We start from the raw sequence: 13,831 nt of genomic DNA, 5'->3' as shown, positions 1-13,831 counted from the left end.
GTTTGATCACCTTTTCTGTGTTTATTATTACTCAGAGTAAAAGAGAATGAGTAATACAGTAGTGACTTTATATTTTATAAATGCAAGAAGTGTGATGCATTGTACATATGGCAGCCAATGCTGCATGTGAGAATTTGACTCGTGTTGAAGAGGTTAATGAGATTCAGTGAACATATGGATACAGCATATACCAAATGTGGACAAACTAATGATTTATATAGCTTGTTAACAACAGATGGACTTTTGATATAAAAAAACCATGCAGTCAATCCTAGAATCTTATTTGCCTTCTCTGAGGCAGAAATACACAGCTTGGATGATTTGAGATCATCACTGATAATTACGCTGAGATCCTTCTCACAGTCCACTTTTGTTAACGACATTCCAAATAACCTGTAATCATACTTTTTGTTATATTTACCTATGTGCACAACCTTGCATTTACTAGTTAAATTTTGTTAGCCACTTTTCAGACCATTGAATGAGTGAAAAAAGATTACCAAAGGAATTGTGGAAATCAGAGGTGGATTGAGTAAACTTGAGAGGACAACTGAGGATGAGATGGTTGGATGTGGTGAAAGGGGCTTCAAGCAAGAAGGGAATGTCTGTTGAGCAGCAAAAGGAGAAGGCTGGGGATAGGGGTGAACAGAGAATAGTTGTGTATAGATGATATTTTGATGCAGCCCAAAGGGATTTCTCCCCATCTTCTCTATTGTCTACATTAGTGGTTCTTAATCTTTCTCAGTGCCAGTACCCCTTGATATTTCAGAAAATTTTCTTGTACCCCCATCCAATACAAAACGCAATGCAGGTCGGATGGGGGGGGGGGGGAAATCATATTAATAATAAATTGTTATAGTTTTAATTTATTATTAATATGATTTTTTTTTTTTGCATCCGACCTAGATATGGATCAAAAGGTCTCCTGTCGGCATGCTTTGCCTTTGTAATCCTTTGTAAAGGATTAGTGATAGAAACCTTATTTTGCTTTCTCATGGTAAATATACAGTACTACATACTGGCTATCATGTCTCGTACCCCCAGGTTTCAGGTTTCGTACTCCCTGGGGTTACAGGCACCCCCAGGTTAAGAACCACTGGTCTACATGAAGGGACCGTGTAAGTGAAGCAGCCCTGCTGTGGATGTGCTGTGTCTTGCTGCATTGCTTCTGACCTGGGTAGTGGGCAGGAGACAGGGATGACCCTTCATCCATGAGGAGCTAAGATGAGAGGGAAACAAGGGTGGTGGATGGGACTGGCAACCTCCCTTATAAGGGGGAAGAAGCCTTTGCCTCTAACTATTTAGACAGATGAACATCTATATTTTTATCAACTGGTGGTTTCTAGCAGCAGCACTGGCTCTGTACTAGCAAGAAACATAAACCACAAAAAATTCAGTTCGGTGTTTTTCTCAGAAGAAAAAAAATAGATGCTTGGACAAATTGGATGCCTGAAGGTTGGATGCTAGGAGTATGCCTGTATTTGAGATGGCATATGGCAGTGAATGGAGGAGTAGAGATGGAGGGGATTTTAAAGGGTGAGAGGTTAGAGGAAATGGAAAGTTGTGTCTGAAGTTGCATGTGATAATGAATGGAGGAAAGGGATTGGAGGTGAATTATAGTATAAAAGAAGCAGATGAATGTCTTGGTGTATGAAAAGTGATATGAAAATTAGATATCTGTGAATGAACACAAAGCGAAAATTGTATGAGGGAGTAATTGTGCCTGTGGCACTGTATGGAGTGAAAACTTAGAACTTGAGATAAGCTTATAGGAAGAGCCTGAAAGTGTTTGAGATAAATTGCTTAAGAAGTATGTTAGGCTTTACAGGGATGGATAGAGTGAAAACTTTGGTGTGGCAGAGAACAGGGATGGAGAGAGCTGTCAGATAGAGTACATGAAATAATGTAGAGATGGTTTAGCTATGGTGCTCAGATGAGAGGGAGGGTGGGAGGGGTGTGGAGTGTATTTAGGGATGAAATGGGTGGGAGTGTTTTTATGCCTTTCCCTTTTTGGCTACCTCCCTTGAAAGGGGGAAAAAGCCTTGGTATATGTATGTATGTTTAGCTATGGAAAGAATGAGTGAGGGTATCCTTGCAAAAAAGAAATGTGGAAACCAGAAGTGGATGGAGTAAACTTTAGACCAAGAAAGAAGTAGATGGTGAGGTAAAGGGGGCCACTGGATACAAGGGATTGGAGGTACTGTGTCTTGCCACATTGTTTTTGATCCAGTTGGTGTGGTGGCGGACTGTGATTATCCTTTGTCTATGTAAGACTGTCTACAAGGTGGTTAATTGGGATGAGTAAGAATGGGTTTCAGATGGATAGGGTGGGTGGATGCTTTGACTCAGCCACCTTCCATATAAGGGGGAAAAGGCCTTTTACTATGTATAGTATTGTTTTTTTCTGTTTATTTATTCATTAATCCATGGATAGCTTCATTTCCTTTTAAATGTATTTTTCTTCTCATAGTGAACAAGACAAAAATCTACTATGGATTGCTCAAAGAACCAGAACTTCAGAATCTTGTAATGGAAGAGGAGGAAGGGGATGAAGAAGGCGATAAACCAAAGAAGAAAAAACCCAAAAAAGATCCACTACAGAAAAACAAAAAGAATGATCCCAATGCTCCACCTCTAAGCAGAATACCCCTACCAGAATTGTGAGTAGAGTTTGTAAAAATTCAAGATATGTAGATGATTGAAAAGTGTGAGAATGGGTTTTATTTAACTTGATTTTTATATGGTTGCATGCTAAATTTTCTGTGATCATTTTACTAACTGCATTAGAAAGTTAGCCTTGTAGTGTGGCTTCTGTCACTAGTTTTATTATTCATATCTTCTTAATTTGAGTTGTGGATGTGAAACTTGTGAATGACAAACCTGGCTCCTTCTTGCTAGGTATTGATATTTTATTGCCATGCATTCAGCACTTCCCAGCACCCCCAAAATTTTATTTCAACACCTCCAGGGGGTACTAGGACCCCAGATGGAAAAGTGCTGGCCTAGACAAAATGTCAAACATCCATCCCAAACACCTGGGCCCAACAGCCTCAAGGGTCTCAACTGACATACTCAGCTACTCTGTTGCACAACAAAATCCCATCTGGAAATGAGATCACAATCAATCAATTCTTTGAGAAGAAACTTTGGGCTGTTATCTGTGTTGTAACTTTACTTTTCTTACTATAAGCTCCATATGAAAACACATCTCCCAACCCAGTTTCACCTTCACTCACACTTTGAAGACATGTCCCTCTTCTCCACCACATGCTTTCCTATTTCATCACTTACCAGCAGAACTACTTCCCTCCTTGGCCCATTCATCACTCCTAACACTCCACACCACACTCCCAAACTCAAAATCACTCTTCCCTTTCAACTCAAGTTCACTTGAAGCTAACACATCCATCTTCCTTCTCACAAACTCTTCCCTTTTACTCTCCCAGACCTTCATATGATTTGAATCCTCATATGATGAACATACAGAGAGCAGGATCCCTAGTTCCATCACTCCATCCTACTTTGTTACCTAAGATTCGTATAGTAATCATGGTTGCAGAATACTCTCACACACCCCTTCTACCACAGGAAATAAGAGGTAGAGTCATAGAAGAGGTAAAGGACAATTTTAAGGGAACAGCATAAATGAGTTACAGTTGTAGTACAAAAGTAGCATGATTTTTCTATGAGGAGAGATTTTATGCTATAGAGTATAGACAAATGATATGTGGCTCCAATCAGTATGGGCACACCAAAGCAGTTCCTAAAGCATTGGCTGCATAATACCATGTAATCCCTGCTGCATGATAACATTCAATACCTTAGTAAGGGGAATAACCCATACAAATAAACATTAATGGTATCACTAGAAAAACATTTGGGAGCTGCTCCATTTCTTATACATACACAACATTTATATTGCACTAATTAAACAAAAAATGGGCAAAACGGGACAATATACCCACATTCAATGATTACACAACAGTAAGAGAAGACAGCACAAAATTATGTTCATATATACAGTTATCTACAATATTCTTTACAGTCCTCCGCCTTGAAACTTGTAAACATGTTTGAAAATACTTTGGGCATGGATGCTAAGAGTAGGTTGTATGAAGGGGTGATTGTGCTGACAGCACTGTATGGGGCAGAGACAAGGAACATAAGAGTTTAAATGTGTTTGAGATGAAATGTCTGAGAAGTATGGTAGGGGTTACAAGGTTGGATAGAATGAGAAACGAGGTGAGGAGGAGAACTGGGATGGGAAAGGAGATGGCAGATAGGGTTGATGAAAGAGTATTGGGATGGTTTGGACACATGGAAAGAATGAGTGAAGAAAGATTAGTAAAAGAGGTGTGGAAGGCAGAGGTGGAAGGAGTGAACATGAGATGGCAAATGAGGATGAGAGGGATGGATGGGGTAAAAGGGGTGTTGAGCAAGAGGGAGATATCTGGTGAGGAAGGAAGGGAGAAGACAGAAGATAGGGGTGATTGGAGAATGGCTGTGCATGGATTATAGTGTGATGAATGGAAGGGAGTGGGTGGGGGATGGGAAAGGGGGTTAGGGAGTGGTTATGTCTGAATGATATTTCAATGCAGCCCAAAGAGATTTCTTCCTATCAGAGGTCAGTCACCTATGTACAACCTCTACCCCACTATTTCTTGTGGAGTAAGATGTAGAATAACTTACATGGAAACCATTCCTATGAAAAGGAAAGAAATGGTTGACAATTCAAGCAGCAGTGGTGAGGAACAAAGTGTGAAAAAGTATAACAAAGAACGTAGTAGAAAAGTTACACATCAGTCATGCAAGACCACCACACACTAACTCCAAGTGACAAAATGCACTACTGTACATCACCATGCCTAAACTAAGGCAAATAATTAACTAATATTTTGTTTTCAAATACTTTCCCATGCAATTTTTCATTTTATAACAGTAAAACTTTCTTTGAGAAAGTATATATATATTTTTTTTTACTCGGAAAAATTGCTCACTAGAGGTGTGACCGACAAAACCCTGTTGCACAGTAATTGATTACCACACAGTATAATTAGGGAACTGTATAGAGATGCTGAGATTTGTCAGTGAAATTCAATCAGTCAATTGTTGCCCAAAGTTTCACTAAGTGGAAAACCCACAGCCCCACAGTTGCTGACAGTAGTTCTCAGAACCTCCCACAGATGTCTTTAAGAAGAAACTTTGGCTTGTTGTCTGTGTTGTATGTGTGTGCGACTTTCTTTACACCAGCTCAAAGTGGTAGGGAGAGGAGACTAAACCAGACAATGACATGAATGCATTTACATTTGTTGGGTGGTGTAGTGTTGTACTGGTCTTTTCTACCTATTCCCACAGCATATTATTATTGATAATATGGCATATTTAGATAATTACATAGTAGATACCCAATTAATAATTAATTTATAAAATACAATAGAATATATAGATTTTTGTTTAATATGTACTTGAAAGTACTTGGCATATCTTCAAGTTCATAGCATTTCTCAAGTATTTAGAATCTGTATTTACCTAGTTGTATCTTTCGGGAAGGGGAGCTATGCTCATGGTGTCTCATCTCTGTATCTCACCATGTCTAGTTTGTCCTTAAATTCGTGTACTGTTTTTGCATGTACTATTGTTTCATCAAGTGTATTCCATACATCAACAACTCTGTGGTGAAAGCTGTTCTTTTTCAGATATCTTCCAAAATTGTCCTTTTTGAGTTTCCTTCCATGTTTTCTTGTGTTTCTTTTATCCCAATTTATGAGATGTACAAGGGGTGAAAGTGACAGTAGTCTGGAAGTGAGCATTAAGGGAGAGCGACTGGAGGAAGTGGATAGTTTTAGATACTTGGGTGCAAATGTGGCAGGAAAAGGTGGAGTGAAGGTGGAGGTAGAATGTAGATTGTGAGAAGCGAGTAAATGCCTTGGTGGATTAAAAAGTGTAATGAGGAATAGACATTTGGGAATGGATGCTAAGAGGAGACTACAGTATATGAAGGAGTGATTGTGCTAACAGCACTGTATGGAGCAGAAACATGGAACATACGAGAGGAAGAGAGAAGGAGTTTGAATGTGTTTGAGATGAGGTGTCTGAGAAGTATTGTTAAACCAGCATTTGATATGTAATTTTCCTGTTTTTGCTACGAGACATATTTATCCACTCCTTTATGGATTTTCATCAGAATTATCCATTTTTCTTCCACTTGTGTTTCTTCATTGTAGAATTTTTCCCAGTTTGATTTCAGAAAAAAATTTCAAGTTTCTCAAAGACCGTTTTACTATACCTCAGTCTTCCTTTTCTGTGTTTCTCAGTTCTTCATATATTTCCTCCTTTAGTTCTTTCTTAAGTAGTATATGGTCACTCTTCACAATTGGTGTCTTGTATTTAATTTTGTCCACAATTTCAGGTTCTGAAGTGAATAATAAATCTAGCCTCAATGGTTCTTCATTATTTCTAAATCTAGTGTTTTCTTTTACCCATTGTGTCATTGTTCTATAGTCATGTCGAGTAGAATATTTCCCCATTGATCTTTTTCACGTTTCACTGTCATCTCTTCCCAACAGATTCCTTTGCAGTTAAAATCTCCCTTAAGTATAGCATTATTTCCATCCCTCAGCATCTCGTCTAATGAAAGTCTCGTATCATCTAACATTTTGTAATAATCGCCCTCTTTCCAAAACCCTATTTTTGGGGGCACATAAATCACTGCAAACTTTCTGCTTTTCATGTCACTATTTATGACTCTGATTGTGATCATCACCGTGTTCTCTCCATATGTAACTTTCATCACACTTGGGTTTTTCTTAACCCCTTCCATACGGTGCCGCACACGTAGGCGTCATGAGGAGCAAGTGGATTCGCGATGCTGCCATATCGGCGTCTTGATTATATTTATTGTAGTCGCCCCTGTGTTTTTACATTCTTCCAAATGTGCCCTGAATCCCATTCTCTGTGGTTTTCAAAATTCGCGGGTGAAAGAGAGAACGATCGATATAAGCGGTGACTATATTTTATGATGCGAGTATTATTACGACACGTCGTACGGCTGGCATTGGCTGCTGCCCGCGAGATTTAAGTCCGGAGTGAAGTGGTTAACCAGGAACTTGACTCCACCCTGTTTCTCCTCTCTGTTTCTAAGCCAATAATTATATAATCTGTGTCCAACACTGTTAATAGAAGACCTCTTAATTTTGTCTCCACAGTTCCCATTATGTCTGGTTTTTCTTCTGACAGGTAATCATTTAGTTTGTTTAGTACTGGAATTAATCTGTGTAGATTGGTATAAATTTTAATTTTCTACTCCATCTCATTCCCTGAACCTTTCATTTTCTTTTCTTTATATGAATTATTTTAGTCTCATGTCTAGCACTCTCCAGTAGAACTGCATTTTCTCATTCTCTGTTCTTTTCTCATTTTCTTTTTTAAGCTTCACTTCATAACATCTCTTTCTCTTTTCTCATCATTCATGTCTCTTTTTATCCATATACTTTTATACTATGACTGTCCCTCCGTTATGCTGTCCCCCAACCCCTTGCTGCTGTCCTGTACCATTTCTCTGAGTATTCATTTTCTGCTGTGGGGGAATTCCCTGTGGTGGGGGAAAAGAATACTGCCACCAAGTATTTCCACTTGGATCGTAATAGGCGAGAAGAAAGGGACGGGGAGTGGGACTAGGCATCCTTCTCCTTGTAGCCCCACAGGGGACATTCCTAAACAAAAAAGTAAAGGCATAAGAGGGTCTGGGAGTTTTCCAACCAGCACCCTAAGGTTTGAGTCTTTTAATGTGCATGGATGTGGTACAGATGAGAGTAAAAGGGAAGAGATAGGTAGTATGTTTGTGAGAAGAAAGATGGATGTGTTGGCTTTGAGTGAAACTAAGTTGAAAGGGAAGGGTGAGTGTAAGTTTGGGAGTTGTTGTTGTTGTTGTTGTCGTTCCCTAGACTGTCTGTCCGAGCAGTCCCGTCTCCCCAAGGAAGGCCACAGCCGAAACTGGGTTTTCCCACAAATCCTTTATAGAGTGTATGTTGTGTTGTTTGCGTGCATGATTGTGTATAATGCAGTCTTCCATTATGTGTTGTATGGTATGGGGTGAAGTGTTACATCCTGGGCAGCTGTTCACAACACGGTCGTCCAGCCTCTTCTGGTAGCTTAGAAGTGCTGGGTGGTGACCGCATCGCAGTCTGGCCAAGTGGACTCTGTCCTTACGTGGGAGAGAGTTTGGGAGTGTAAGTGGGAGGTTATCAGGAGTGAAGAGAGAGTGAGGGAGGGAAGGGTGGCTATTCTAGTAAGTGAAGAGATAGATAAACGTGTAGTGGAGTGGAGGAGGTTTCCTCAAGGATAATGTGGATGAAGGTGAAACTGGGAAAGGAGATGTGGGTCTTTGTAAGTGCATATGGGCCTGGCAGTGAGAAGAGTGTAGAAGAAAGGGAGGCCTATTGGATAGATTTAAATGAGTGCATAGAGGATTTAGGGAGAAATGTCAATGTAATAGTACTGGGAGACCTTAATGCTAGGGTAGGAAATGGTCCAATTGATGGAGTGGTTGGGAAATGTGGAGTTCCAGGAAAGAATCGTAGTGGAGAGTTGATGGTGGAAATGTGTCTAGAAAGAGAGTTGATGATAGCAAATACAGTGTTTCGGAAGAAAGTCAAGCATAAGTACACATGGGAGAGGGTGGTAGATGGAAGGGTGGTAGATAGAGCGTTGATGGATTATGTAGTGGTAAATAGGACTATGATAGGAAGAGTTAAGGATGTACATGTGCTAAGGGGAGAGGGTGGGGGAATATCAGATCATTTTTTGGTGGAAGGTAAGTTGAGAGTGGAGGATAGATGGAGAAAGAGGATAGGGACAAAAGGTAGAGAGGTGCTTAGAGTGAACTCTTTAAATGAAAAGGAGAAGGAGTACAAGAAGAAGCTGAAGGAGGAGTGGGAGGGAGTGAAGGATAGAGTAGAGCTAGATGTGGAGGAGGAATGGGGATGGTTCAAGGAGGGAGTCACAAAGTGTGCAAGGATGGTGTGTGGAACAAGAAGGACAGGAGGAAATAGAAGGAAGGGTAGTGAATGGTGGGATGAGGAAACAAAGAAGGTTGTAGAAGAGAAGAAGCGAGCTTTCACAGATTGGTTACAAAATAGGACGAGGGAGTCATATGAGAGGTACAAAGAAAAGAAAAGAGAAGTAAAGTAAAAGGTAAAGGAGGCAAAGAGGAGAGCAGATGTGAAGTGGGGTAAGAGTATGACAAAAATTTGAAAGTAATAAAAAGATGTTTTGGAAGGAAATTAAGAGAGGAAGAGGAGGTGAATCAAGTAGAGAAGAAAAGGTAAAAGGTGCAGATGGAGAGATGATAATGGAAGAGAAGGCAGTAAGGGGAAGATGGGCAGAATATTTTAGGGAGTTGCTAAATGTGAAGGAGGATAGGGAGGGATAGATGCAGTGGGAAATGCTAAGAAAATGAGTGATGAGTGAGGAAAATGGAGGAGAAATAAGGAAGGATGAAGTGAAGGCAGTTGTTAAGGTGATGAAAGCAGGTAAGGCACCTGGTCTGGATGGATGCCATGCAGAATGTCTAAAAAAAGGAGGTACAGTGATAGTGGACTGGTTGGTGAGGTTATTTTGTGTTTGCTGGAGAGAGGGTAGAGTGCCGGAGGACTGGAGGAGTGCCTGTATAGTTCCACTTTACAAGGGAAAAGGGTACAAGTGTGAATGTAGTAGTTTCAGAGGGATTTGCTTGTTAAGTGTAGTTGGAAAGGCTTGTGGGAGAATCTTGATTGAGAGGATTAGGAGAGGAACAGAGGGAGTAATTGGTGAGGAACAGTGTGGATTTAGGACGGGTAGAGGTTGCGTAGATCAGATCTTTGTGGTAAGACAAATATGTGAGAAAGCTATAGGAAAGGGGAAGGATGTTTTTTGGGCTTTTATGGATCTGGAAAAGGCTTACTATAAGGTAGACAGAAAGGCACTGTGGGAGGTTATGCAGATATATGGGATAGGAGGAAAGCTTCTAGGAGCTGTCAAGAATTTGTATGAAAGTACTAGAGCTTGTGTCAGGATTAGAAATGGAGAGAGTGAGTGGTTCAAGGTAAAGGTGGGACTTCGTCAAGGATGCGTTATGTCGCCCTGGCTGTTCAGGTTATACATGGATGGGGTAGTGCAAGAGGTAAATGCAAGGGTAGTGGGTCAGGGATTGGAGATGGGTAAAGAAAATGGAGAAAAGTGGGAGGTGAGCCAGCTGTTGTTTGCTGACGACACTGCACTTGTGGCAGGATCGGAGGAGGGATTGAGGAAGTTGGTGACAGAGTTTGGGAGAGTATGTGATAGAAGAAAGCTAAAGATAAATGTGGGTAAAAGTAAGGTGATGAGGTGTACAAGGGGTGAAAGTGGCAGTAGCTGGAAGTAAACATTAAGGGAGAGCGACTGGAGGAAGTGGATAGTTTTAGATACTTGGGTGCAAATCTGGCAGGAAAAGGTGGAATGAAGGTGGAGGTAGAATGTAGATTGAGAGAAGCGAGTAAATGCCTTGGTGGATCGAAGAGTGTAATGAGGAATAGACATTTGGGAATGGATGCTAAGAGGAGACTGTATGAAGGAGTGATTGTGCCAACAGCATTGTATGGGGCAGAAACATGGAACATAAGAGAGGAAGAGAGAAGGAGTTTGAATGTGTTTGAGATGAGGTGTCTGAGAAGTATGATGGGGGTTACTAGGCTAGATAGAGTGAGAAATGAGGAGGTGAGGAGGAGAACAGGGGTGGAAAGGGAGCTGGGAGATAGGGTTGATGAAAGACTAGTAAAAGAGGTATGGAAGGCAGATGTGGAGGGAGTGAACATGAGGGGACGTCCTAGGATGAGGTGGATGGATGGGGTGAAGGGGGCTTTGGGGAAGAGGGGAATGTCTGTTGAGGAAGGACGGGAGAGGACAGAAGACGGGTGAATGGAGAATGGTTGTATATGGATGATGTTGTGATGCATGAGGTGGAATGGGCAGGGGGATGGGGGGTGAGGTAGTATGTGTGAGCAAAATTTGACGCAGCCCGAAGGGATTTCTCCCCGTCTTCTCCTTTTATGCATGGGGGGACAGAGAGTGGGGGTCGCCGATTTAATGAAGCGGTCTTGCTGTGGATGTGCTGTGTGTTGCGACACTGCTTCTGACCCAGGGCAGTGGACAAGGTGCAGGGATGACCCGTCATCCAGGAGGTGCTAAGATAAGAGGGAGGGTGGAGGGGTGTGGAGTGCATTCAGGGATGGAATAGGTGGGAATGGTTTTATGCCTTTTCCTTTTTGGCTACCTCCCTTGTAAGGGGGAAAGAGCCTTGGCATATGTATGTATGTACTTTTGTAGTGTTTGTTTTTTGCTAATTTTCCTATTTTTGCTCAAATTTCTTCAGCTATTTGTGACCTTAATTTGAGCTTTAGGGGTCGACTTTTTCTTTCTGCATATTTACTCATTCTGTGCACTTCCTCTATTTCCTTTTCTAATTATTGCTCTTCATCTTGTACAATTAGAATTTTTCATGTCAATTTTTTCTCTTTATCTCCCAGGAACCAATTTACAGTCGGCGCCACAGGTATTGGCGCAATGCTTTTTTTTTTTCATCTGTAGCACTAAAACAAGTGCAATGCTAACATATATGTAGAACCTACCAGCCTCTAATACTTTGTGGGTAGTCCTTTCCTTTTCAGACAGCTCTCAAGGCGTCAAGGAACAGATTCAGCCAGTCTTTGGAGTATTGAGGGTTCTAAGTTGTGCCAAATGTCTTTAATCTCCTTCACAAGCTTTTCCACAGTTGCTGTGTTACGTCCTCGTAGTCTTCATTTTATCAGTGCCCACACATTTTCAATTGGATTGAAATCTGGACTATTAACAGGCCAATCGTTTATGTAATCCACTCCTACAAATTCAAGCCATTATTTGACTAGTTTTGCTGTGTGTGCAGGGGCACCATCCTGCATGAACACCTCACTCTTACAGGCATCAAAGCAATTCTCGAGATGGTCACACAACAGTTCCAAATATGATTCCTTGTTCACTGTTGTGTTTTTAGGTAATATAACTAGCTTGCCCACACCATAGTACCCAAACGCACCCCATACCATGACACTATCAGGGTGCCCGGACGGAGCCTAACCTTACCTACTCGGTTCCCAGTAACATTAAATGTAGCCTCATCAGTCCACAAAACCTTCCACTTTTCATTGTCCCAATTCAGATATTTCTTACAAAATTTCATACGATTGTGTTTCTGTTTCTCCGTCAGAAGAGGTTTGTGTCATGGTGCCTGATGCTCATAAGACAAATCGTCCTTGAGGCGGCGTTGTATTGTCCTAACAGACACATCTTGCAGGAGTTTTGGATTTTTTTCAATTCTTTAGCTGTTATCCTTGGTTCAGCTTCCACCTGTCTTTGGATAACCTTCAGTCCTTTTTGATGTCTTTTTAGCTGGTCCAGTCCTCTTGACTTGGAGTGGGGGATAATCACCTCCTGCTGTCTTGCATTTCTTTGTCCATCTCTGGACACTGTGCAACGATACTCTGGTCTGGATTGATATATCCTTGTTAGACTTTCCTGCCTTATAAAGTGAGCTTATTGCTGCAATTTTCTCCCTTGTGAGCTTTGGGCCTCGTGGCATTATTACAAAAATCCCACAAAAAACACAGCACATCAGAGCGGAAAAAAAAATTGATGCAGTCATGACTAATCACAAAAAGCAACTGAGTTATTCAATAGGCAACTGAGATCTTTATTGTCTGCACGTGGGACTTAAGCTCTGCCTACTCTACCATGTGCTTTTGCGCCAATACCAGTGTCTGTTTTCTTAGGTGTATAATGGGGGTCCTTAACCCCTTCCATACGGTGCCGCATACGTAGGCGGCATGAGAAGCAAGTGGATATGCGAGGCTGCCATATCGGCGTCTTGATTATATTTATTGTAGTTGCCCCTGCGTAATGACATACTCTCTAAACTATCTTCATCACAATTTCTATGGTTATCAAAATTCACGGGTGAAAGAGAGAACGATCGATATAAGCGGTGACTATATTTTATGATGCGAGTATCATTACGACACATCGTATGTCTGGCAGATAATGCTGCCCGCGAGATTTTGGCCCGTACTGAAGAGGTTAATAATTTGTCACGGGTATTGGCGCACATTTTTAGCACCAATACCCATGGCGTCGACTGTAAGTTATGTTTTTCCTTTAGGCCACATATTACTACACACTTTTTTCTATTGTATCTCTCACTAGATTTTCTTTTTCCTTGATTACTTCAATGACTGCATCTTTGGCATTCTGCTGTAATTGTTGATGAATTATTTCTTTAAAAATTACCTTCTCTTTTTCTTGGTCTATTTTCCATTCATTCCTAAGTTGTAAGTAATTTTCTCCTTTTTTTCCAGTTTTCATTGCTATTGTCTGCTCGTTTACCTCTTTATGGTCTTACTATTGGTGTTATCCTTATTTTTTCACATCTTAACTCAGCCAGTTCTTTTTTTAGTGCACTTACCTCTTAGTTCATTACATTTTTAAGCCACTAACTTTTTTTATTATTATTTTCTCTCCATAGTTTGTTTGTTCATTGCTTCCTTGATTCATTCATAAATCTCATTTTCCTCTCTATGTCTAAAATTCTACTAAAAAGTCTCTTTTTTATACCCACTGAATCCAAGAAATTGTCCATCATCACTATCCAAAAGGAATCTTCTTGTTCCCAGAGGTGATCTAAAGCTTGCGTTATGCTTCTCTTTTGCATTGCTAGATGGCTCTGGGTTCTTGTTTATGTTACAACTCAATGCTCTGCCAGTATTTGACCTCTCTGGCCTGTCATTAT

The 13,831-nt window shown here is 40.8% G+C and overlaps 1 protein-coding gene across 1 annotated transcript in view; it reads left to right on the top strand.

Annotated features, from left to right (window-relative positions):
- LOC143029546 (transcription initiation factor TFIID subunit 5-like) overlaps window positions 1-13,831 on the top strand; it is a 76,955-nt gene that overhangs the window by 29,760 nt on the left and 33,364 nt on the right. Inside the window, exon 5 of the mRNA XM_076192206.1 lies at window positions 2,471-2,660. Within this exon, the coding sequence (XP_076048321.1) occupies window positions 2,471-2,660 (190 nt within the window). The remainder of the gene's footprint in view (window positions 1-2,470; window positions 2,661-13,831) is intronic.

This window comes from Oratosquilla oratoria, chromosome 11 (genome assembly GCF_046742065.1).
Source record: "Oratosquilla oratoria isolate Oo_2021 chromosome 11, ASM4674206v1, whole genome shotgun sequence".
NCBI lineage: Eukaryota > Metazoa > Arthropoda > Malacostraca > Stomatopoda > Squillidae > Oratosquilla > Oratosquilla oratoria.
Note: the sequence above shows the minus strand (reverse complement) of the source record. Positions and strands in the feature narration are given on the sequence as shown.